Source organism: Megascapheus bottae, chromosome 2 (genome assembly GCF_031878675.1).
Source record: "Megascapheus bottae isolate mThoBot1 chromosome 2, mThoBot2.hap1, whole genome shotgun sequence".
Taxonomy (NCBI): domain Eukaryota; kingdom Metazoa; phylum Chordata; class Mammalia; order Rodentia; family Geomyidae; genus Megascapheus; species Megascapheus bottae.
The window spans coordinates 93446777-93473439 of NC_143510.1; the positions used below are offsets into that span (position 1 = coordinate 93446777).

At 48.2% G+C, this 26663-nt stretch overlaps 1 protein-coding gene across 1 annotated transcript in view; it reads right to left on the reverse strand.

Annotated features, from left to right (window-relative positions):
- The window catches only part of Efcab6 (EF-hand calcium binding domain 6), a 153747-nt gene that overhangs the window by 97972 nt on the left and 29112 nt on the right, over window positions 1–26663 (reverse strand). Inside the window, exons 8-9 of the mRNA XM_090328864.1 lie at window positions 12475–12611; window positions 7380–7492 (exon numbers count right to left, since the gene is read on the reverse strand). Coding sequence (XP_090184990.1) covers window positions 7380–7492; window positions 12475–12611 — 250 coding nt within the window. The remainder of the gene's footprint in view (window positions 1–7379; window positions 7493–12474; window positions 12612–26663) is intronic.

Here is a 26663-nt window from a genome sequence, read left to right on the forward strand (position 1 = left end):
TACAGAGTAAGAATAGCACTGGCTCTGTAAGCAGCTCTGGGCAATGAGTTCTTCAGGACACAGATTTTTTTTTAATTATCATACAGCAGAAAATTGTATGCTATCATTTATCATTTACAGTGGGAGAGATGGATGGAGGGGCTAGGAGTTTGGCCTAGTGGTAGCGTGCTTGCCTAGCATGCACGAAGACTGGAGTTCGATTCCTCGGTACCACATACATAGAAAAAAGCCAGAAGTGGTGCTGAGGCTCAAGTAGTAGAGCTCTAGCCTTGAGAAAGTCCAAGGACAGTGCTCAGGCCCTGAGCTCAAGCCCAGGACTGGCAAAAAAAAGAATTATGAGGAATTGTGCTTAACTATGAAAGCAAAGCATCTGAAGTAAGTGCAAATAGGTGAAGCACATTTAAAATTTTTTCCACTTGAGTATATTTTCCAAAAATGCTACAAGCGTCATAGAGAAAACAAGGAATACTAAGACAGATCAGGGGGTTGCTCTACAAGAGGGGAGGCGATGCAGCCTCCACTTCTGTGCGTGTCCCAAGGCCTTTCCCAGAAGGAGTTCCCAAGTCAGTGACAGGGGACACGGGACCAAGGGGGCATCCCTGAAGCTGGATGAGGCGACCTGTATGTGACCACTGTCTGAGCCACACACCCTCTGCTTCTGTCTCCTCACTGGCAAAATAGACACAAGAGAATATCTGTGCTCTGGGATCACCATAGCTTGATTGAGCAATCACACGCACTCACCTGAGCTATCACATGTATTTACATGGCCTACCACATGCACTCACCTGAGCTAGCACATGTATTTACATGACCTACCACATGCACTCACCTGAGCTAGCACATGTATTTACATGGCCTACCACATGCACTCACCTGAGCTAGCACATGTATTTACATGGCCTACCACATGCACTCACCTGAGCTAGCACATGTATTTACATGACCTACCACATGCACTCACCTGAGCTAGCACATGTATTTACATGGCCTACCACATGCACTCACCTGAGCTAGCACATGCACTTCCCTGAGGGATTGTGTGCACTCACCTGAGCGATCACATCCACTTGAATGAGCTATCACATGCACTCGCCTGAGTGATCTGTGCACTCACCTGAGCTATCACATACACTCCCATGAGCAAACACATGTACTCAAATGAGCTATCACATGCACTTGCCTGAGGATCCTGTGTTCTCACATGAGTGATCACATGTACTTGAGTGAGCTATCACATGCACTGGCCTGGCTTCTGGCAGGCACTTGAGGATCTCAGTGATGGGTCCCTGACTAAGAAATTTCCTTAGTAAAGGGACATCTGTGGAAGTGGAGCTGAGGCTCAAGGGGTAGGGCGCTAGCCTTGAGCTGAAGAGCTAGGAACAATGCCCAGGCCCAGCGTTCAAGCCCCATGACAGACCAAAAAAAAAGGGACATCTGGTAAGACAGTAGCAACCCAAATAAGAAAAACTCAGAAACTAGATGGCAGAGCTCAAGAGAAAATGAGAAGAAAAAGAAAAATCCCTCTCAGTACAAAGTACAGTGCTATTAACTACAGTCATTCTAAAACTTGCCAGCCCATGCCCAAAGCATACTGACATGAGGTGGTAAGTGTGTTAATTAACTTGGTCTGGGTAATCGATATACATGTAATGTGTACAGAGTACATGCATATCAAACCATCAAGTATATATCTGAAATACAGCCCATTTTTCTTCGGTGATGATACACTGAGAAGGCTACAAATGAACCATTTCAGATGCCAAAACTAAACAGCAAGAATAAACAAATACAACAGAAATAGAAGTTGAAGTCAGAATTGTATCAAGTAAGAAAAAAGAAGAGGAAGACAGGGAGACCCTTAACTGAACTGGGATGTGCCCAGAGCCCCAGCTGCTGGCTCTTTAATCTAGAACATCCACAAAGAAACTCTGCTTCTGACTAAAGGACTTGAAGCCTTATAACAAAAGTTATAGAGTTGGTTTTCAATGGGAAAACTTTTCCAAGCAGATCTCCAGGACTTGGCACGAGGCAGGGAGGTATTGGAAGAGACCCCTGAAGACTGGAGCCAGGTAGAAGGCAGCAACCGGAAGTTAAGCGAGCACTGTGGAAACTGGGATGCAGAGGGGAATACCCCAGATGTAGGACCTACATCTTATCCAATCAAAGATGCCTTTCATAGTAAAAGGCATCGCTATTTTATATATTATAAACAAAGAAAGCTGGCTGCCAGTGGAGGGTAAAGTGTGTGTGGTGTGGGCTACAGGGGAGTTTAAACTGAAACTCTATTACGTATGCACTAATGGAAACAGGAAAGGGAAAATTAAAGCAATTATAGCTGCATGGTAGAGATTTTCTTCTTCTAATACCTAATAAGCAAAAAAATGAAAATACAAAGCAAAACAAAAAGTAGCAGAATAATGTTTAAGATGAGCAGCCAGAGATTTTGCTTCCAGTGATGGCAGCACTAAACCAAAAACCTTGGCAGAAAACAATTACAACATACAAGCAACTGTGCCTGAAGGCGCGAGGAGAGCTGAGAGCAGACCCAGCGGAAGTGCACACTGGAAGCATGACTCACTCCATCTCCTGCTGCCCGGCTTTGTGCGGAGGGCTGGCCCTGGCCAGAGGTGCGCCCGGCGGCTAACACTAGGATACAACTCTGGGTCTTGAGGATGTGAAAGTTAGCAAACAGGGCTCAAGACCATGTCAGCAGCTGGGAAAGAAGGTGAAAACCACCAAAGAGGGGCTTCAGAGGGTCTCAGAAGACCAGGGATAAACTGCCCGGATCTCTCGCTGACCTCTGCAGTCCATGTGCACAGCTGGCACCAGGCCACCCAGGCGTGAGAGGAGAGCACCTGGCACATCAGCTGCCAGCCCACAGCGGGCAAGAAGTGAGTATGAAACTGGCTTCTGGAACAAACACTCAAATTCTGCAAAGGAGCATAAAAGGATCCATCACCTTTATCACACAAAATGCACCACTGTCAGAGGAGATATTACTAGAACAGCAAACTGTGATCGATATCCAAGAAAAACAGGCCAAAATCAATGAAAATCCCAACCCCTGCAATGATCTAAATGTTGGAATTAGCAGACAAAAATTTTAGAGTATTTTAATATGCCTTAAAATTTAGAGTGTTTGAGATTATGTACTCATAATGAATGAAGACAGGAAATCCCACAGAACACCTGAGCCTATCACCATGTGTTGTGAGTTTATTATGTCTGTGGCAGCCCCACGTGTAACAGCAACGTGGCAGGGACAGGATCAGAAAACACAGCAGTCTTACACTTTGCATACTGACTACAAGTAGCTGCTGAGAAATCAAAGACACATAACATAAATGTAGAGCAAGGGGCCGGGAGTTTGGCCTAGTGGTAGAGTGCTTGCCTAGCATGCACAAAGACCCGGGTTCAATTCCTCAGTACCACATACATAGCAAAAAGCCAGAAGTGGTGCTGTGGCTCAAGTGGTAGAGCCCTAGCCTTGAGAAAATCCAGGGACAGTGCTCAAGCCCTAAGCCCAAGCCCAGGACTGGAAAAAAATAAATAAATAAATAAATAAATAAATAAATAAATAAATAAATGTAGAGCAAGCACAAAAACATCTGAGAAGAAAACAAGAGGTCAGTGGAAACATAAAATGGAATAGGAAATGCTCAATTTACCTGAATTTCTTTAAGTGAATGCACACTGTACAGGACACAAGGGGAGGGAGTTGGGTAGAGAACAAAGAGGAAGAAGAGGAGAATGAACAGAAGGTGAAGGGCTGGATTTGCAAGACTATGTAAGCCAAGATTAAAAGCAACGACAAGACATCTTATAAGTACATGGATATAGGAAAGTAAGTAAGGGCTCAAGATGACAAGGTGATTAAACAATAAAACAAGACAAAAAGCAAGAGCAGAGTGAAGGAAACATTATGGAACTAACGAGCCAATTAGAAGCAGCAACAAGGAAGGGCGCAGACCTTGGTGGAAACTGAGTGACAGGTGGATGAGGCTCCATGGTGATGGCTGCGAATGCAGAGGGAAAGGACGGGGGACAGAGCACTTGCAGGGACACAGGAAACAAAGCGAGTCCAACACACAGACTATTTCTCCCTGGAAAATGAGGTCTGGCTGGTGTGTCGCTCACGGGATAGAGTACCTGCCTAACATGCACAAGGCTCTAATGCCACAAAACAGAAAAAACAGGAACCTGCAAGAGTTAATCCAGATATATAATACTACTTCTAAAAAGACCTCTTTAGTGTGACTTGAACTTACAGATTAAAAACATACTTACTGTATTTGGAAAAGTTATTGCACTAAGACACGTCCTTGGCTAGTTTACTAAAATCAAGCGATTCATAAAACATCCTTTAAGAATGGAAGAACACATTGCACATGGTAAGACCTCCTGTGTTTGTGAAATGGCAGAATTAACATTGTAAAACTGTGTGCATTACCAAAGTCATCGAAAGGTTCAACACCATGATATATTGAAGAATCAATTCTAAAATTCACAAAAGACCCCAAGTAGCCCAAACAAAACTGACCAGAAAGAGCAATGCTGGAGGTATCACAAGACCCGATTTCCAGTTATACTGCAAGGGGGCAGGTGGCATGGAAGGGTGACAGGGACTGAGCCTGACTGGAGTACATTTATACATGTGTGCAACTCTCACAGTGAACCATTTTTGTACAGTGCATGCTAAAAGAAAACAAAGCAGCTTAGCCATTTCTGGTAAAGCTCAAATGCAGCAGTTCCTTAACGGGCAATCCTAAGAAAAGTGAGGAGACCATCCACACTTGCCCAGGACTCCTCACCCAGCTGTGTTCCTAACAGCAGACTCGCAACCAGGTATAGTGAGGCAAACCTGTAATCCCAGCACAGGGGAGGCTGAGGCAAGAGGCCAGCAGAGGCTACAAAGTGAGAACTTGTCTCAAAAACAAACTCTGGAAACAGTCCAGAAAAACCACTGGTGGGAAAGGATAAACAAAGAGAACAGAAACAAATGATCAACTTAGTTAACAGATAAAAGTCTTTAAATCATGTTGAGAAAAATATTTTTTAAAACATGGTATTGTATGTTTACACTATGATTTCATTCGTTTGGAACTCTAGTGCTCTAGAGATTAACATAAGCGGTGAGTCGTACCAACCGAAATGGGACAACAGCTGTCTGACCCTACAGGTGAAGGAACTTAGCAAAGGAAGTTTTTGGTGGGTGGAATGGTCTAATCTTGCTGTGTGTTTATTACATGGCTGCTCCATTTATCAGAATCAATCAAACTATATAAACATTACACTACAGAATGGTAAAGGGCACAAAAGCAGACACACAGCCTGATGGAATTGAAGGCTAGAAATGGATACACATGGCTACAGCATCCTGACCCTCAGAGGTGGCACAGCTCAGGTTGGAAAGACGATTTTAACAAGTGATTCTGGGAAACAGAGTTTCCATGTGTAGAAGACTGAGCTCCCATTCTGTACAAAAAAATAATTGAAAATGAATTTTTTACAAATCTAAATATCAAGATATAAAAGACTTAAAGCAGCTTTTAACTATGACTCAGATAGCTCAGGAAATAAGAGCAACAATTGACCAATGAAAGTGCATAAAAACAAAATGTTTGTGGACAGCAAAAGAAACAAGTACCAGAATAAGGAGGCAGTCTACAAAATGAGAGAAAAGGCTTGCCGACTATTCTTCTAAGAGGAGACATAGCTCCTGAAAGGGGATATATCCAGAATATATTTTTTAAAACCAAACACCAAAAGACCAAACAAATCATACAAATTTCCCAAACAATGAACAGGCAAATGAACCGAACAGTTTTAGAAAGAACCAATATATGAAGCAGAAGCAGAAGCAGAAGCAGAAGCAGAAGCAGAAGAAGCAGAAGAAGAAGAGGAGGAGGAGGAGGAGGAGGAGGAGAAGGAGGAAGAGGAAGAAGAAGAAATAATAATAATAATAATAAAGAAAAAGACATGCAAGTGGAAGAGTTAGTAAACTAGCCCTTCTAGACAGTAAGTGATGGCAGAGTACCTAGGTGATAGAGACCACAGGGAGGAGGAAAGGGTAGTAGCAGGAGAGAGATGGGAGATAAAGGGATAACTGTGATCAAAGTACGATCAAATACATGAAATATAATAATAACACAGACTATTTTGAACAATTACTCTACACTAATGAAAATGAACAAGAAAAAACAAAAAAAAAAGGTCTTTAAGGCTGCCAGGCAGAGACAGTTGACATCTTCAAGGGACACTCTAAGGGGACCTCAGCTGGACTCACCGCAGTGGGCCATGGGTCGATGTCTACAACATTCAGGAGGGCAGGTGTAACCTGGGGGTTCACATCCGGCCTAGGTAGAGCCACCAGTTTCTTGTCACATTGCAATTTCTATTCTGATTCATGTGCGAGTAGTTCTTACATAAAATCTACATGAACTCATTTTTTGCGAGTGCATTTCTGTCTCCCTGTCTCTCTTTTCCATTTCTATGCAGGGGACGATGCCAAGAATAAGGCTGGCAGTGGTTATTTCTGGGTAGTGGGACTGGCTTGATGGTTTATTTCAATCTCTTGCTCATCCCCATTAGTAGCAGCCTCACAGCCTGCTTGGAACAGGAAGAGATGATAAAGAGCAAGTCTAGCCTAGTGCCTGATGGGGAGGCTTTACAGAGTCCTGCAGTCTGCTACAAGCAATCTGTGTGAGCAAAACCAGGCTGAACCTGCGCATCTGTCATTGTTCAGCCTGAAAACTGCACCAGAGCTCAAACTGCACAAGTAGTCACTGAACTAAGCTGCACTCTGACAAGTGTCACTCAAGTGCTGACTGTGCCAGTCACAAGGAGAGAATGCCCTGGGTAGGGAGCCCCTGCTGCAAAGCCCCGGCTCAGGGCTGGATTATTCACGCCCTTCTCTCAAGACAACTGGACCCATGCTCTCTCCAGCTACTCTAGAGCTGGACAGCTCTGCACGTGGCCTCAAAGAGACCCAGACAAACTGAGCAGAAGGAAGAGTTTTCTTCTCAGGAGTCCATTTCTGGATTTCCACAGCTAACGTGATTGTCAATTACTCAATGCTGAAGCCTTTTAAACTGAAACAAGAATGTGTTCTTTATCAAGCCTTTTTGAGATTGATACCGGAACAAATAAGGTCAAGACATTTTACTTAATGACACCTGTGAGGTGTGTGGATGCCCAGTGGGAAGCTGCCCTTCTAAACGGCCTGCGGGAGCTTGTGGCTGTGCCACGTTGCATTCTCATAAATAACGACAGCATGGCCATTTCAGTAGGTAACACATTTTCCAGAGTTGGAAGCATGGCCTCAGGAGAAGAAAAGATGCCTGCCATTTTTAGCTGTATACTTTTTAAACCCTTACCTTGATTCCCCAAGAGATATCGAGTGTTCAGGTCATTGTTCATGTAGAGATTCTTCAAGAACACATTATAATCCACTGCAGTCTCTTGATCAAGGTTGTAGTGTTTGGAAAACCTGAAATACAAATATTCCTTAGAAATCAGACCTTGGGGGCCGGGAGTTTGGCCTATTGGTAGAGTGCTTGCTTAGCATGCACAAAGACTCGGATTTGATTCCTCAGTACCACATACATAGAAAAAGCCAGAAATGGTGCTATGGCTCAAGTGGTAGAGCTCTAGACTTGAAAAGCCCAAGGACAGTGCTCAGACCCTGAATTCAAACCCCAGGACTGGCAAAAAAAAAAAAAGCCTGGGTTATGATGGCATAAATATTAAAAAAAGAAAAAGAAATCAGACCTTGAAACATATTGAATCTGAACTGAAGCAAGTTTGAACTTTTACTTTACCCTAGGGCTGGCACTAATTTTAATATCTGTTTCTAGCTTATAGCTGGAATTTAAAAAAAAACCCACTTGGAAGGAGACCACTTCCTTAGCCTGAAGACGGAGGGGAAGGGCCCTTGCCTACCCCGACGTACAGAGACTGCTCCTGGGAGGGGAAGCAGCCAGGCCCACAGGCCAGCACCTTCCTGTCATCCTTGGAGGGCGCTGGGTCTGGGCAGCGAGGCAGCTGGCATAACACCTCCTGGCCAGGGAACTCAGGACCAGAGGCTGCAGATGACACACACATGAACTTGTCACTTCATGGGAGAGAAATCGAAGCCCACTGATGGAACATGATTTCAAAACAGCAAACGGCTGAGGAAACCCAGCTTTTCTTGCAGCGTCCAATGATGTTGACATAACACAAGAAAAACTTAAACCACTGGCTATCCCTAGAATACACTGAAGTAACCAGGATGCTTGGACTTTTCATGGACTTTCTATTATTCAAACCTGCTGCTTAATAAATGTTTCCCTAGATAATATCTAGGTTGTTACATTTCTTTTTTTTAAAAAATCACAGTTTTTAAATGTTTGGTTATATTATGTCCATATGTGTTAGTTTCTATAATTATCTAATTTCACGCTTCCTAAAAATTTAGTAATGATTACCTAAAGTATTTGTATTTTCCTGTTTTCCAAATTTCACACAGAAATATCGTAGATGCATTTAAGTGCCCACCTATTTCCCACTTGGAGGATGCCTGCCTATTGTTTTAAAAGAAACATTATCTGGAGGAATGACGGCGGCCAGATGTTGGCACAGAAACTCCCTAACCAGCGCCATCCTTCCCCCTCAGTCTCAATCCTGAAGGCCCAGGCTGTAAACTGAACAACTCAGAGGTAGCATCTAACAAGGTCCAGCTTGGGGCCTGGTCCTGCAGGCTGGAGGCAGAATCCAGCTGTGCAGGACGTGCAGGGCTGCCTGCTGCTCAGACAAATACAGCGAGCTAGGAAGAGGCTCCTGCCAGCCTTGAAAATGTCTGGGGAAATCCAGCATTGCTCACGCCTTGTCCTTCTCCCAGGAGACTCCCTTCACTCAGTGTGGGCACAGTCAGAGGGAGCAGAGGTGGCAGCCAGGGACAGTGTCCTATGGAGGACATGCAGATGAGCCCCAGCAGGAAGCCAGCTGCCCAGCATGCTTGTGCAAGAAAGGATGGAGAGACACAACTACCCAAACCAGTGTCCCAGGGATTAGAACTCTGGACAGGGAGGCATAGCCTGCAGGACACAGCAAGGAAGTGTGTGTCTTAGAAAGGCAGATTTAGAAGGAAGGAAGGACTCGGTTGTAAACCTCTCCAGCAATGTGCATTTACCTGGAAAGGAGCCCGGGAGCACTCATGGCTCGGAGAGCAGGCTGTGGTTTGTTGGTTCATTTGTTGGTTCAGTGGTTTGGAAGGCTGCTCAAGGTGGCACCAGTGGCTCTTCCTGTAATCCTAGCTATTCAGGTGGCTGAGATCTAAGGATCACAATTTGAAGCCAGCCCAGGCAAGAAAGTCCGTGAGACTGAGATTCTTATCTCCAATCAACTAATCAGAAAAAGTTGGAAGTGGTGCTGCGATTCTTGAGCTAGCCTTGATCACAAAGAAGCTCAGAGTCAGTGCCCAGGCCCAGAGTTGAAGCCCCAAGACCGGTGAAAAGAAGAAAACGGCTCAAAATTTACAGAGATTCAATACTTTGGCCTGGAGGGCAATCAATGGAGGGTGGTGTGGAGTGAGCTGAGATAGGCTGAGAGAAGTCTTGATCAAATATAAAGCACAGAGGTGATCATATCTGTAGCCTTGAATTTGGTATGGGCTGGAAAGTTTTCTACAGCTAAACTATGAGGGAACAAAGGGCAATGGAGAACCTTTATGATTGTGACACACACCTGTGACTACTGATGGGACCTTTATAATTGTGACACACACCATCCTGTGTAATGTACTTTTTCTGGCTCGCTTTCTTCCTTCCTTCCTTCCTTCCCACCCACTCTGCCTCCCTCCCTCCTATTCTCCCCCCTCCCCTCCTTCCTTTTACTTCTTAGTCCAGATCTCAGTCACTGTGCCTGAGTCTCAAAAGGGCCACCCAGGGAGCTTCCTGAGGCCCTAGGACCAGGGTACATGAAGCCCAGACTTGACTTCAAAGCCCAGCCATTCCTGTCCCACACCAAGGGCCTAACGTGGATCTTAAATAGAAAGCCTTGAGATGAAAGGATTCATAAACGCTTTGTGTTTTCTGTACCACAATTAACAAAGCAGAGTTAATAATGAAGCAGCATGCACAGAAACTGCATATTCTGGTACCTAAATAAAGAATGCATTAAACAACTGAAGAAATACTCTCCTTTTGATGCCCTGTGTGCCTGGTCTACAGGAGGCAATTCCATTATGTGAAGTTTCTCAAGCTGTAGTGTGAAAATGGCATTGTTTTGGGGTTTAAAAAAATTGCAAATAAAAATTTGTGGAGTTCTTTATTATTCAACCCTTAAGAGATAGGGAAACAGACAGTAACATTTTTTATAGATTTACTAGGTTGGAGACTGCAGTGCCAAACACAAGGTTTATTGTCAAATAAAACACTGCTTTGTTTTTTGATTGCCTGTTTTAGAAGAGTGCTGCCTCTGTTCTATAATTGCATGCACAAAATTATTTAATTTGTTTTGTTTGGATCTTATTCTGGACATTTTCCCAGCCGGAAAGGATGTAAAAATTAAAACATCTATTATGTCTTTTATATTCCGAGGTGGGTTTATAAAGAGAAAAAAAAGAGGACAAAAATATTCAAAAGAGTGGGAACTGTGTTTTTTTAAGTCTCCTCGCTGTTAGCCTGGGCGGCCCCTGTGTTGTGGGCACACACTGCCACACTGCTCATCCCTGCTTCCCTCCTCAGGGCCAGTTATCCCACTGTGTTCACACACACACACACACACACACACACACACACACACACACACACACACACCTATACTAAGGCTTTAACTCAAGCCCTCACATTCTTGCTTAGCTTTTCTTCTCAAGGCTGACACTCTGCTACTTGAACCACATCTCTATTCCCAGCTTTTTGCTTCTTAACTGGGAATCAGAGTCTCTCAGATCTGTCTGAACTAGCTGAAAACTAAGATCCTCCGATCTCAGCCTCCTGAGATGGTCAGATTCCAGGCATGAATCAGCAATGCCCAGCTATTAAATTACCTCAAGCATAACTGATGAATACATCACACTTGAAGAAAGATTTTATTATCTTTAAGTAGTTGTACAAAGGAGGTACCCTCTAACAAAGCAGCAAGTGGTAGAGCATCAGGCCTGAGTGGAAAAAGCCAAGTGAAAACAAGAGGCCCTGGGTTCAAATTCCGGTATGGGCAGAGAAAAGAAAGAGAGAGATGTTATTTCCAATGTTCTGCCATACAGACACACACACACACACACACACACACACACCACCACCACCACCAACAACAACAACAACAACACCAACACCACCGCCAACAACGGACCTCAAGAGAGAATGAAATTTCTGCCATGACGTCATGTGATCATGTGTGGGAGAGCACACAGGGGCCTGTGGATGAAGGGGTGAATCCTGAGTTGTTTGGTTCAGGGTGAGTCACACAGACCTGTGAAATGGAAACATGCAGGTGCCAGGCATGGTAGCAATCAGAAAAGGGCTGTGACTGGTGAGGGGGGCAGTTAATCTGCAACATTCAAATCTGTATGCCATAATATACGAGGGGCTCAAGAAACTAACCCTTCCAGTCACCAACTGGGCCAAGGAGAGCTAAGGAGAGACATTCCGGAAGAGGGAAGAATGGAAAATGCTCAGCATCCCTAGCAATGAAGAAAATGCAAATCAAAACAACCCTGAGGCTCCATCTCACCTCAGTCTAGACTGGCCCACATCATGAAGCTGAACCACAACGAATGTCCGTGGGGAGAAAGGAACCCTACTGCACTGTTGTTAGGAATGTAAGCTACGACAACCACTCTGGACAGCAGTCTAGAGGCTCCTCAAAAAACTAAACATAGGTCTTTCCTGTGACCTAGCCATCCCACTCCTGGGCACCTACTCAGAACGTCACAAGCCAGTAGACCCCATCTATGTTCACTGCAGCACTAGTCAAGCCACGGTGTGCACACAGCCCAGATACCCCACAATAGGTGAATGGACAAAATGTACCTACAAACAATTGAATTTTACACAGCCACCAGAAAGAATCATTTGCAGGAAAATGGATGGACTAAAACAAATCATGCTAAGTGATGTAAGCCAACCTCAGAGAGACGAATGGCACATGTTTTCTTTCTCTCTTCTAGGCAGAAGATAGATGGTCTAAAATACCCTGGGACATGAAAAATTATGAAGGACCCTAGGCGGCCACACACAGTGAGACCACAGGAAAATACCCTAGGGGAGAAACACAAAAATGCAATGCCTGCGTGCATCTCATTATATAAAATAGTATTTATCAAAATGAATCCAGGAATGGAAACAAAATCTGCAGGCTGGATGACAGCACCATCCCAGGACCCATGTGGATGAGAACCTCATGTTCCACTTTGGAGAATGCCCCTGAGGGCAGGAGAAATGTGAAACTTGCCCTGGGCCCATCTCGTCTGCCACCAGCCCCAGGACTCACATTTGATACTCTGCTTCCTTCATCTTCAGGCAGAAGGTTTCCAGGATACGCCTCAGCTCCTCAGGGCACACCTTGCCTGTCTTGTGGGTGTCGATAAGCTGGAAGGCTTTGATCATCGCTTTCTTGTTCTTACAAACCTACGAATAAAAAGTGGTTTAGGAAAAGTCAAATGATACAGTCCGTGAACCAAAATGGTCATTAAAAAAGTGAAAAAGTTTAAAAAAACACACTTCTTGTAAAATGAAATGTTTTCAAAGATTCACAGTGGTAGGCATTGCAAAATAACATGTCTTTGGGGGAAAAAAGAACACTTTACATTTATTGAATGTTTTCAAGGCAATTTTCTCAGTAAATAGTCTTAGTAAGGTGGTATTTTGCTTTTTGTTTTTTAAAGAAAACTCTGATTCAAAGCAGTAATCCTCATGAACAACTCATTCCCTTTTAGGGTTATATGAAAAATCTTTTTTGCTAATTGATGCTTCAGAACTACAGCTCTGGCATAACTGGATTGGTACAATTTGTATTTTTCATAGCCATATGCAAACTATTTTTACCAGGAACTAGAAGATATATCTGTATATCTCAGTCCCTCTGATTTTTTAAAAAATATGTCATGACAAGTTTTATGGAGCTCTGCCCCTAATTCAGCAAATGACGGAGTGTGTGTCATGTCTGCTGAGGGCTTGCAAAGTCACAGAGGGTGTGGAGAGTTGGCTTTTCTGTTCAGAGAGAGAGCACTCTGTGAAGATCCTGTAGGGGGGCACGCACACACATGCACACACACATGCACGTGCGCACGCGCACACGTGCACACGTGCACACGCGCACACATGGACATGCTTCCCCATTTGTTGGTCAGGAAATGGAGGCTCCATTTCATCACAGCTAAATGGCACAGCACTGGCTCAACCTCAGGTTCATCCTTTCTTACTCCACCTTGTGGGGGGACGGGGGTCCAGCAAACAGTGGTGGAGGTAATAGTCCAATAAGAGGTGGAGGGGGCAGCTAGCAGAGGCCTTCGGAGAAGAGAACCAACACTTCTGGACATGGGGACCCGAGGCCTCTGCAGGAGGGAGGGGTGGCTGGGGCCACTGGCCAGCCTGCAGTGAGCGCCCTCCAGCAATGTCAGGAGAGCATGGGTAAGGCAGGGGGAGGGTGGTAAGTGAGGGGAAAGTCTGGATTCTGAGGAGAATCAGTGGTCCCCGGAGACGTCTAGGAAGACTCGTAACAACAGGTGTGTCCCTTTCATCAGCACCCCAGTTCCCCCCTGCACTCTCAGAATGCACCCTTTGCTGTCCTGTACTCACTGGGCCTGGCTCACCCAGCAAGGGAGCCCCTCTCACAGGTCCTCCAGAGGTCCTGTGCAACCATGAGCTTGTGGGGGGGGCACATTGTAGCTGTGCTCAGGGCAGTGGTCCTGTCTGTCGCTGGGAGCCTGCAGCTCCACCTTCGGCCTCCACCCTGCCGTGCTGCAGCACTGCTTGGACAATGTCACGCCTGCTCCCTCACATGACCTGAGCTGACACAGCCATCCCCAGACACTGCCCTGGCCGGCCCTGTCCTCACTCCAGAGGCTGCAGCTCCCACCCAACCTCGATGCCTGTTGGGACAGTCATGTGAAGATCACACTCAGACACCCCACTCTCATTTCAGGCTTACTCTAGGAGCGTCTCAAGCCCACTCAGCCTCTGCCCCTGCAGGCCTCTGCACTGCCAAGCAGCCTCCACCCGCCTCATCCTCTCTCTTCCCTTCCTCCCTAACTGCCTATCCTACTCTCCTCCATAGGACTCTTCCACTCTCCTCCTTCAATTCCAAATAAATCTAGCTCCACATGGTCTGACGGTGCCAGAGTACAAGCCTCCTCCACTACTGGACACACACACACACACACACACACACACACACACTCACACACACACACACATCATCATCATCATCATCATCATCATCCACACAACTGCCTTTCGTTTTTTCTGTTGGAACTGGGGATGAACCTGGGCACTCCAGCCAAGCATCCAGCACGAGCCACACTCACTGATAAATGGAACTGGACGTATTCTTCCCCACCCCAGCCACATCCTGAAAAGAATATCAGAACTGCCCTTGCTGCTCACCTCAATATCGTCTCCCTTCCCAAACACACCTGCAGCTTTGAGATGGCCCGTGACACAGAGCCACGGCCACTGCGGCCGCTTCTGCTTATGCGGATGTTGCTAACGCTGTCCTGTGACTCAAGACGAGATTCCTCTCCCACCACACCTCCATCTTAGCCCAAAGAGCCCCTTCCCTGCCCCAGCTCCCTGTTCCCATCCTTCCCTCTAGCATGCAAAGCCAGCCACCCCTGCCCTCTACCCCCCTCCCTTTCCTGCCGGAAGGGCATGTCACCTTCTCTTCAGTCAGGGAGAAGAGGACTTCATTGCTCTCCCCAGGTTTTCTTCCGGAACAAAACCTCCTCACCTTTCTGCTCTTTTCGTGTACTCATACCTGATACTTGAAATGTGTGCCCACAAACCTATTTCACACACTCTCCCAGCTTGCAGCTTCTTCCCTTCCCGCCTCTTCCTCTCTGCTTTACAGGAAAAACAAACCACGTTCCCGGGCTCCCCAGCATCCACAGGCCCATCTGCCTCCACACCCACAGGCTGGGACCTCGGTCCTAGCTCAAGGGAGGGATCTCTGGGTCCCCCCTCCAGCACTTGGACCCAGGGGGTGCTCTAGCACCTCCCATCCCAGCCTCAGCTCCCCATACCACCCGCTCAGCACAAAGCCCCCTTGCTTCCTCCCCTTAGTTAGCCTGACTGTGGAGGCTCACACCAGTAATCCTGCCTACTTGGGAGGCTGAGAATGGAGGGATCGCAGTTCAAGGACAGCTCTGGAGGAGATGGTAGCCGGGTTCCGTGGCATAACTCCTGTCACCCTAAACTGTCTAGAAGAGTAAGAGTGGGAGGATCATGGCTCAGGAGAGGTGAAGCAGGAGCTGAACCTGCAGGGCAAGCAGTAGGGTCTAGTGTAGGCTAAAAAAGCAGAGGAGACAAGGACACCGACAGGGAGTAAAGTCCTGTTAGACAGTCATGGAGGCCGTCTGGAGGGGCTGAGTAGATGGGAGCCCTGGAGGCCGTCTGGAGGGGCTGAGTAGATGGGAGCCCTGGAGGGCCATAACCCCAGCCTGTGGGGAGAGGAGGTAGTGAGAGAGACACGGTAGATTCTGGAAATGTTCTCAGTCCTGACAGGTTCTCTCAGTAGGCTGGATGGGCCATAGCGGAGAGGAATGGGTGGGACGGGTTTGCCTTCATCGACGAAGAGACAGAGTGGGAAGTTGGGTTTGGAAAATCAGAAGGGAACTGAGGCAGAAATAAAACAGGACTCCCTCTGGCAGTGTCCTGGTCTTCAGAGGCTCCTCCCCAGATAGTTGTGGCCCTTTCCTCTGCACAAGTTCTTGAGGATCCTTGCTGGCCTTGGGTTCTAGGGCAGCACAGAGGCAGAGTTGGATATGCAAGAAGTGTTGGCTGGAATGAGTCTGTCTTCTTCCCGCCTTGGTGGGAAAACCTGCACACTGAGGAAACCCTGTGCTCAGACCCTCCTTGGTGCAGGGGTCCAGTGCTCAGGGCCACAGTGCTCAGGGCCAGCGTGGTCAGGTGGTGTCAGTGTGACCACCAAGACCACAGTCATACGTTCACTGGTTGACAAACATTTGCTATGTGCAAAGCCTCAAACTGAGTTCTCCGGAGCCACTCCTGCTCCCAGAGAAGGACCAGTAAGTGTGGGGCAGAAGGAGAGAGAGGCCAGGCTGTGCACGTCTGTCTTCCACTCCCCCACCTTGTCTAAAAGATGCAGCCTCAGTCCACAGCACTTGTGCCCACAGCTGCAGAAAACCCTCAGCCTTTGTCTACTGCCAAGGCCTTATCCACCTCCTTCAGGAAAGAGGGAGCAGGGTGGGGAAGGACACATGTGATATAGCTCCTTAAAACCCCAGAGCACCCCGTATGGGTCTACAAACATGGCACATGGGGATGTCCCCCTCCCCCGCCACAAGATATGCCTCCAAGTTCTCTGTTACTGGTCAGATAGAAGTTTGACCCCACCCAAAGGAGGGCACGGCAGATGGCCAGGTTGATTAACCTGGGCCCCTGAGACTTGGTGCATGACACTGGGCCAACATGACAGGCGAGGAGGAGGAGGTGGGGACTCCGGGATGGTGACCCAGCCCCCCCACACCTCTATCCCTGGGCTACGGGGAATTCCTTACTGGTTCTGCAAGCACAGGTCATAGGTCTCCACTCTAGGCTCCCGCCCTGCCCCACTCTGGCCTCTATCACAGGCTCCCAAAGAGGGAACAGCGCCACCTTCCTGGCAGTCTGCTTCTCAGAAAAGAAAATCTGCTCCTGCCCTGACGGTTCCCCCAACAGCCTTCCTGCTCAGGGCTGACCCCAGTTAGGATCTGGGGAGCAGCCAACACCTGCTCACCACACAGCCTTACACACCTGCAGGCAAAGAACGGTGCTGACATTTTGAAATGGTTGGGGGGAAATATCAAAAAGGAGAAGAGGATTTTGTGACAAGTGAGTTATGTGAATTTCAAATTTCAGGATCCATAAATAGATTCTATTGGCATACAGCCGCTCCAGCTCATTTACATATCGTCTGGGCTGTTTTCCCTTAGCAGGGCTGAGTGGGTTGGCTGGACAGAACTCTCTAGAACAAGACAAGACCATCCTCCTGGTCTCTCAGTGGTCAGCCCTGGGCCAGGCCTGCACACACCTCCTCACTCAGAAGGGAGTAGGTGAGGCCTTTGGAAAAGCTCTACAGACATGGACAATTTCAAGAAGAAATGCAAAACATAGCTAGCTAGGGCTTGAAGTGGAAGGTGCAGAAGCCAGGAATGCACTCAAGGCCAAAGCAGGAGGCCATACCTCTCCCCAGTCAGCTTTCCTGTCCCCTATCCAGCTTCTCCTCATCTGACACTCTCCATGTTCCTGGAGCCCAGTGTGTGTGGCAAAATGCTCCAGACCTGGGGGGAAGAGGGAGAAGGAGCCAAGCTGTTCACCAAGGAGCCACAACGAGGCCGAGGACAGCTGCAGGACACCTCAACTAACAGCTAAAGGAAAACCGCAGCTGGTAGAGAATGACGTAAAACATGGACGGGCATACCTATTTTAAAATCATTTCTAAAATCAATAGAAGGAAGAAATGACTGGTTTGAATACCATGGTAGAATTCTTTGGTGAAATTAATACACAGGGACTAAAAGTTAAATTATTCTTTCAAAGATTTAACTTACAAAACGTAGAATTAAGTAAAGCCACCACAATAAGCAGAGGCTACCTGTCCTTAGAGAAGGCCGGAGACCCACAGTTCCCTCCGGGAAGGTGCTTGCCCCTAAAGCCCAGGATGCCACTGGAGGCTGGAGCCGCCCTAGGGGACATGCCAGCACGCATGACAGAAAGCAGGAGAATGCGGGCAGGGGTGACGGGATCAAAAAGAAACATACCTTTCATCTGCCTTACATCACTTTTATAATAACAATAATAATAATACTAATTTTTAAATATACCAACAGTTAAAAAGAAGAAGATAGGAATCTTGAGCATTCCTGCTCACGGGTGAAGGACCCTGGCAGCACTGGGTGGGGGGTCCCCAGGGGGCTCAGTTGAAGTCTGTCCTAATCAGAAGCCACCCTGTTCAGATACCCTCAAAGCGCTGCTCTACTCACTCCTCGTAGGCCCTACCAGGAGCAGACCGAGGTCCCTGTACCTCCACGTGACAGGGCAGGAGGCCTGCGCAGTCCTTCAGGGATGGGAAGGGGAGACTTGGTGCTGAAGGATGGCAAGAAAAGGGAATGAATCTGCTTCGTAGCTGGGCCCCACTGAGCTCAGTCGGCTCAATAAACTGCCTGCCGCGGTGGGCCTTATTACTCTGCAGTTCTTTGTTTAAAATGTTTTTTTAAGGCACTTTGAGCTCCAGGAAGAAGGGCTGAAAACCCAGGAAATACAACCACCTAGATTTTCGGGAGCCACCAAAGCACCCGATGGCTTCTTTTCTGGGGCCCGGGACCCCTCTGGGCCTCCCCTCCTGGATCTGACACAGCATGTCCTGCAGGCCAGCTTAGCCCAGCACCATCCAGCCCTCCTGGCTGTGCCGGGCCGCTCTCTGCTCAGCTCCCCTCTCTGAGCTTCTTCCTGTCTGATTCTGACAGGAGGAGGTCAGGAGCCCAGTCCCCGCCACCTGCAGACGGAGCTCTGGGAAGAAGGCTTTGAGCAGCCCCCATCGTGGTTCAGCACCCACGGCTGTCAGTCTGGCACCTTTCTGTCAGCACCACCAAACTCGTTTGAAATTTAAGAAAGAAAAAATTCAATGACACCATGAAAAAGGATTTCTCTTACAATAAACACATCAATGCTCATTTTCCTTATTATTCTACTTTTGGCTATTTTGTATAAAATCTTTAATTAAAGTTTTTCTTTGAAATTGTCATTATCAACCCAGAAGAAAGAAAAGTGGGGGGGGGGCAACACAGCTGTGCAGATACGAGGCACTATTCAGGACTAAATGAACTGGAACGCGATCAGTAGCTCGACTGTTATGCTTGGAGTTTTGGCTCTGTATTCTCAGTAGCAGTCTAACTTGTCACTTTATATCGACTCCATCTGTTTACACTCTGCAGAGTACTGGCCTCCTACAGTGAACGATTCCTATTTACCAGCTGGTAGAGAGAAGCCAAACCAGATAGGAAAAAATTAGACTACATTCAGAATCTCATAAACACAAACTTTCAATTCAGGGAGGGGGGGAAGGGAGGGGGAAAACAGGGGAAGTGGCAGCGGGGTGGGGCTCACCTTGAACAAAGCCTGGTCCTGTCTCTCCCAGGGCTGGCACCCGTTTGGAGCTCACCCCCATGGGCCAAAGGACTACGCACTCATTTCACTGAACATATGCCTGTCCTGCCTCTACCCAAACTGAACACGCGACATAAAAAGACAGCCAAATTCGAGCCATGAAAATGGAGAGCTGAGACCAGACCAAAAAAGAAAGAAACTATAAAGTCATAGTTACCATAATGGAGCAAATAAGCTTGGGTCTCCCTGTAGCTAAAGTGAAAAGGGAAAGTTGCTGGTATACAGTCTGCAAGCCATGTACACCTTCTATGTTTGATTTTCATTTTTAAGTAACTACTAATAAGAAATTTCACCTACTGGGGCTGGGAGTTTGGCCTAGTGGTTAAAGTGCTTGCCTAGCATGCACTAAGACCCGGGTTCGATTCCTTGGTACCACATACATAGAAAAAGCCGGAAGTGGTGCTGAGGTTCAAGTGGTAGAGCTCTAGCCTTGAGAAAGTCCAAGGACAGTGCTCAGGCCCTGAGCTCAAGCCCAGGACTGGCAAAAAAAAAAAAAAAAAAGAAATTTCACCTACTGAGCTGATAAGGAGCTGGAGAGAGCTAGGAAATGTTTCCTGGCTTTCCTTTCCTTTCCCTCCCTCTCTCTACCTCGCCCTCTTTCTTTCTTTCCCTTCCCATATCCATGGGATTCTAGCTGCACCCCAGGGGCAGGTCAAGAATCCTGGGCTCTAGCTGGGCGCGATGGCTCACACCTGTAATCCTAGCTTCTCAGGAGGCTGAGATCTGAGGTGCTCCCACACCCACCAGAAGCATTCGGAGGACAAAGACCAGGTGATCCACCACTTACTCTGGTGTTCCCCTGCCCCTCCGAAGCGAAGACAAGGACCAGGTCTGTGCACTCACACCAGCAAGCTGATGGTGACAATAAAAAGGTGGCTGACCCTCGTCCCTGGACCAGAACCAAATGAACCTCCTTTCTTTAAAGTGGTAATCCTGCTCTGTCCTCAGCATGCATTAAGACCTGCGCTTATTCCACACAACCTCCATCCTCATCCCCTCATCAAGGTGTTTCTGTCACCCCTACCCCCCAAGTAATACTAACCATCCCACAAAACTTCACTCATCCCATAAACACTGGCCAAGAAGTGTGAGCGGCTAAGCACTGCTCAAGGCACTGAAGGTAGTGCAGTAAGCAAGATGGAGATGTTGCTGTACCACAGAATGCATAACCTAGTCATAAACAACACACTTCAGAATAGTCCAGATACTAAGGATAATGCGCGGCCGTGCGCAGGGGTCTCCAGTTGCCACCTCTGGGGTCTTGCGTGGACCAGGATGTTGACCTGAAGCAGGCATCACGGGCAGCCACAGCTGGGACAGTCCCACTGCCGATGAGCTGGCCGGCGCTTCTAACAAGTAGGACAGGGAGCAGGAAACTGAGCCCCGTACTGACAGAGGGGAGCCCGAGGGCCAGGGCCAGGCTGTGTGGACGCCGTGGAAGGGGAGCCGTCGCCTCTCCCTGCTCTGAGCCTCATGAGAGAACTCCTGTGTCCCATGGGTGCCAGGTGCCAAGCTCTCCTGAAACCACAGAGAGCTCCTTCTGCCTTCCCGTCTTCGGGAATCTCAACAGTACTGAGGCTGCCTTGCTAACACCGTGCATGTCCCAGGTGAGGACGAGAAGCTTGCTCCTGTCCAGCAGGACGCCAGGCTGTCCCCAACGCATGTATTCCAAACGTCCCTCATCTCAGGCTGAGGTTTGTACTATGAATTTGCCATCTGCAGGGCTACATTGTGTTAGAAGATACAGTGTGAAATGACTATAAATTTTGATACAACAGAATCTTTGTTGCAATTTCCTTTGGAAGGTTTCAGTAAATTAGTAATATCATACCCAAAAATAGGATCTGGGGTAGAAGTACTTTCAAGATAATTTTGTTATAAAATGGCAAGTGATTGTTCTGTGGTGTGAGGTTCTCCAGATGAAAAAGCAAACGCTACTCTTCATGGAGCTGTTCGGAGCCACAGAGAAAAGCTGTGACATTATTAATCGCTATATTCTGTGATGATTGATAGGCTTTTCTGCAGGGAGGAGGAAGTGCCTCAGATACAATCTGTCCCCAACCACTCTGCGATATGCTAATATTTTCTTCAGACAGAAGAGGAGAGGTATTCAAATACCTGCCTCAACAGGCAATTCACACCAAGCACACCCCAGTGAGCTGATGGGAGCTAGATGAGGAGAGGGAGGGCTCAGTCGGGCTGGCTTGCTCTACCCAATGGCCTCGGCTTGCAGGGGGAGGGGGTGGAGAGAGAGATTTCTAAGGAAGCCACTGCAGCACATCCCTCATGAAATGCGGGGCTGCACTGCTCAGGGGTGCCCATCTAACAACGGTCCCTCTATTTTCAAGTAACTTTTCAAGTTTCTTTTAGGAAGAAAATCTACCAGTGTAGAAGAACAACTCTGTCTCTTCTCCACAAGGACTTTGTAGAGCGAGCAAGCGGCCTGGCATCTCCCACTATTTACTAATTGCCCCAGAGACGACCCAGGCTGCACCAGAACTCCAAGACACTGGTAATCATCACGAACACGTGTGCACAGCACTCAGCGGCCAGGCACACTAGTCACAGCTGACTGGTGGACCAGATGTTCCTGCAGCATGGCACCCAAGCCTTGGGGCCTGTTCTCCTTCGGAGAGTTTCTCTTGCTTGAAGAATGACAAGATTTGAGAGCAAACAACCCAGGGCTCTGGGGCTTTTCTTTTTACACTTCCTTAACTGCGCTCCACAGTCTGCAAGTCCAGTCTTTGGTTAAGAACTGCTTTTGTGAGTGGTGGGGAAAGGGGCAGAGCTCTGATACTTGGGACCACAAGCAGTGCTCCCAGGAAGATAGGGCTCACTCTACTCATCTCCCGATTTCCTGCAGAAGCCCCAGCAAGGACAGGGCACAGTAGCTTGGGCTTCCCTCCTTTCCTAGCCTCTTCCCCCTCCTCTGCACCTCATGTGGGAGGCAATGATAAAGGGAGGGAAACGGTGAGCACCATTACTGGGCAACACACCATCATTGCCTTTGCCCCTGCCAAGTCTTGACTGCCAGTGTGCATAAGCCAAGTCTGGGGCCTTGGACGTGCCCTCCGTGCCTGGTGGGACTCAGGTCCTGCAGGGTAAGAGCAGGAAGGGGTGAGAGAAGGCAAGACTCAGACAGGACTGAGGATCCAGCTCCCAGATGCCCAGTGGAGGAGATGCTACCAGGATGGAAGGATGGCCTCTTGGCTGGACAGCACTCCCAGTACTCACTGCTCTCTGAAGTAGGGAGCAAGCATACCACGTTCTCTGAATATACCACTCTCAACCACTCTCCTGAGAGCCCTCTCGAGAGGCAAAATGGCAGCCAGGTGCTGGTTTACACCTATAATCCTAGCTACTCAGGAGAATGACATCTGAGGATCCTGACCCAGGCTGGCCTGGACAGGAAAGCTGGAAGCAGAGCTGCAGCTCTAGTGATAAGAATGCCAGCCTTAAATGAAAAAGCTAAGAGAGAGTGCCCAGCCCTGAGTTCAAGCCCTAGTACCAGTGCACGCATGTGTGTGCACACACACAAACACACATATGTGCAAATACATATGCACAGGTGCATGTGTATGCATGCACGCGCATGCACACATACACACACACACACACATATGCACACATGCACACAGAGGCAAAATGGCCCAGGGGTTAAGTCAGGAGCTCTGGATCTAGCTGAGGCTGGAACTACAGCCTCTCCACTCAGCTCTGCACCCCCCGCCAGGCTGTGTGCTTGTTTTCAGCCTCCGCTGTGCCAGCAATGGGCAGTAGTGGCTCCTGCCTCATGAACACCTCCTAGGATCTGAGTGATTTCATACAGCAGAGCTCTTTCAGAGAATTCCTAGGGTCTTGGTTACTCTGCCTCGAGTTGGCAAAGCAAGAAGAGGAAGCCCAAGAGTAGGAAGGCAGGCTTCCTCCCAGATCCATTCAGTTCTCCTCCCTTCTTTCTAACAACCCCTGCAGTTCCTCTGGCTCAGCTGAGTACGAGGGGCTTGACCTCAGGGCTGGGCACAGGCCATGTGCCCCACAGAAGGAAGCACATTGTGGCAGGGTGGGTAGGAAGCGCAGGGCTGGTGAGGCTGCCGGCAGGGACCAGGCCAGGGCCAGTGACAGTCTGTTTGGGGTGCATTCTAGGCTGTGAAACACGAGAAAAGGTTTCCTCTATTTTTGAAGCGTTGTCATGGAAGAACAGCACATGACGAAGACCTGCCTTGGAAGTGGCCAGGAGGAGGAAAGAATTTGTTGTCCAGTACCCAGGCTCCTTCCACCCCTGGGCCGTCAGCGGAGGTGGCAGCAGTGAGGAGAGAGCCTGCCCTGGGGTGGCCATGGCTGCCACCTGGTGGCAGACTGAGCTGCCACCACAAGGGTTTAGCCAAGAAAATCAGCTTCCCCAGTCAGTGGCAGGACCTCCTGCCATTCCCTGAGAACCTACCGGATGCCCAGGCTTCATTCATGATGTCCTTACCCACTGGGGACATGCTCTATGGCAGGTTTCATGGAAAACAACTCCATGGATGGCGGATGCTGTCCCCAGTTCACCACCCCATCCCCAGGAGGCCAGACCCGGTGACTGACTCTCCTTAGATCCCTCCATCTCTAGATTATGGGAGCAGAGACCCTTGAGCCAGCTCCTCTGAGGTAAAGCCAGAGGAGTAAAGCAAAGCAGTAGGTCTTATTTTGTGACAAAGTAAAAAGCAAGGCCAAGACAGTGAAGGTAAGGCCTGCAGAAGCCTCTGGGTAACAGCTAGGTGGAGCCGAGTGCAGATTATACCCTAGGGCTGGCGGCTGGCAGGGCCTCCCCCTACCCAGCACAGGGTGGGCCCGGGGGAACAGACACAGCATAGTCACAGAACACAGACGCTGCTTGGAGACTATCTAGCCTGACTTGCTCCCTAGGGCTGATGGGAGAAGGTGGGGCTCAGAGCCCAGGGACTCACAAGCAATGAGCATGAAGGAGGGCCTGAGACTGGAAGAGGGCAGAGGCTGGGAAAGCAGCCGTCCCGTGGAGCTCACAGCCTGTGAAGGACTGAAGTACCAGCAGGGTTACTCCGTCAGTCTAGGAGGCAAGCTAAGGCTGGGCCACACATACACTAAAAACGTCCCACTCCCCAAATTCCAAGGGATTCTCATGTACTGTTGGCTCTGACAGGCAATAAGCAATACATTTATTTAGCTGCATCGCTAATGTGGAAAATGAGCATCTTTTCCATTCACCAGCCATCACCAGGCTTGGAGATCTGGTTTCAAGAATCCCGGCCGCCCTTCTCAGGCCCAGCACTACCAGTGACCTACCACTAGGAGGCACCAGGGAGCAGCCAAGGACAGGGACCAGCCACTCTACTCCAGGAAGAGGGGAAGAAGGGATGTGGGGAGCTGTAGCTAGCTGCAGGCAAAGAACAGCAGCTCCCAAAGTTCTCCCAGGGTTCACTACATCCCTGTGAGGTTCCAGGTGGTCTCTACTGGATATTTTCAACCTCAGATCTTCCAGATGGGTGAGATCCCCATGGACAGATACAGAAAGGACAAGGATTTGCTGAAAGCCACGCTGGTAGACTGCAGGGGTCCAGCTCAGAAACTTGGTTCCAAGACCCGGCCTGCCTCCCTAGAGTCGGGGGGGGGGGGGGAGGGGAGGTGGAACTGGGGTGTGGTCTACATCGGCTGGACATCCCAAGATGGAGCATTCTCTCTGCCATCACTCCTCAGCTTTTGAACCTCATCTCCTTGTCTTCACAGGATGTTGCCCCAAAACTCTGTAATCCTAGATAGTCAGGAAGCTGTGATCTAAGGATCATGGTTCAAAGCCAGCCTGAGTGGAGAAGTCAAGGAGACTCTTATTTCCAATTAACCAAAAAGCTTAAGCAATGACTCAAGACAGTAGGGTGCTAGGGAAGGCTGGAGAGCACAGAGCTCCCGCTCACACTTGCTCTTCCCAGCCTTGTTTCAGGTAACCCCACACACACCCGACCCCACTCCACTGCTGCTGTGTCCCCTCCCACCAGGCTGACTGTAATATCCCATGTTATGTTGTAGATCCATAACCATAATCGGGCTGCTAGGGTAAGCAATGGCTTGCAATGCTCACTAGTACTTCATCTTAACACAGTTTATGCACAGACAAATAGAAGACATAGACCAAAAAAGATGGTCAATCATGTTATGCTTTCCCTCCAGAATAACTACGGTCACAGAGCATTAGAGGAAGATAATGCCAGGGCCCCTGCTTACATCAGGTTTTTAGCACATATGGCTAACAAATTGCCATATTAAGATGGATTTTTTTGTTCCAGTCCTGAGGCTTAAGCTCAGGGCCTGAGCACTATCCTTGGGCTTTCTCAAGGCTAGAGCTCTACCACTTGAGCCACAGCACCACTTCTGGCTTTTTCTATGTATGTGGTACTGAGGAATGGAACCCAGGTCTTCGTGCATGCTAAACAAGCACTCTACCACTAGGCTAAGCTCCTGGCTGATTTTTTTTTTCAGACATGGAGCATGAACTCTGGGTGCTAGCCCCGAGCTCTTCAACTCCAAAGCTACTGCTCTATCACATTGAGCCACAATGCCACTTCCAAGATGGATTTTTTTTTTTTTGCCTTAATGGTACCAGTCAGAAAAATCAAAGCCAACATGTTGTGGATCTCTAGTTATTTTTGATTTGATATGCATGAAAGTCTCAAAAGAGTTCAGAAAAGAAAGTACATTTGTTACATTCCAAACCAACATATTGTATCAAATAAATTAAGCCATGTAACTGACAGACTCAAATGCATTTTAAAAAGCATCAGGTTCCAAGCCTTGCCTGGCGTTACCACCACCTCCCACCCCAGCCAAGGCGAGGCCTCAGGGATCAGCAAGAATGAAGCCACACATGCTGCTCCTACACAGAACAGCAGCTCTCGGGCAAATCACTCGGTACTAAATGTATATCACTGCCAGTCTGCCTGGTTATTTCCCCTCCCCCCTCCCCTCTCCTTCCCTGGCTCCTGCCCCTCCTTCCCTCCCCTCCTTCCCTCCCTCCCACTGCTGCTCTTGATCAGCACTTATTGCAGAAAAGCAGTCACTTTCTCTTTCCAAAGAAAGCCTAACAGAGAGGCAGCTTCACTAAAAAAGATCCAAAGATCCGTTACAAAGCAATTCATATTCCAAATCTTCTACCTGTGCCATTCTCTACAAGATGCCATCCCTCGGCCAGAGGGACACCACCATTGCACGGACCTGTTCCGACGTCAGCTTGACCAGAGGTGCCAGCTCAGACAAAGGCCGCAGAAAAATTATCACCCCCCCTTGGCTGCC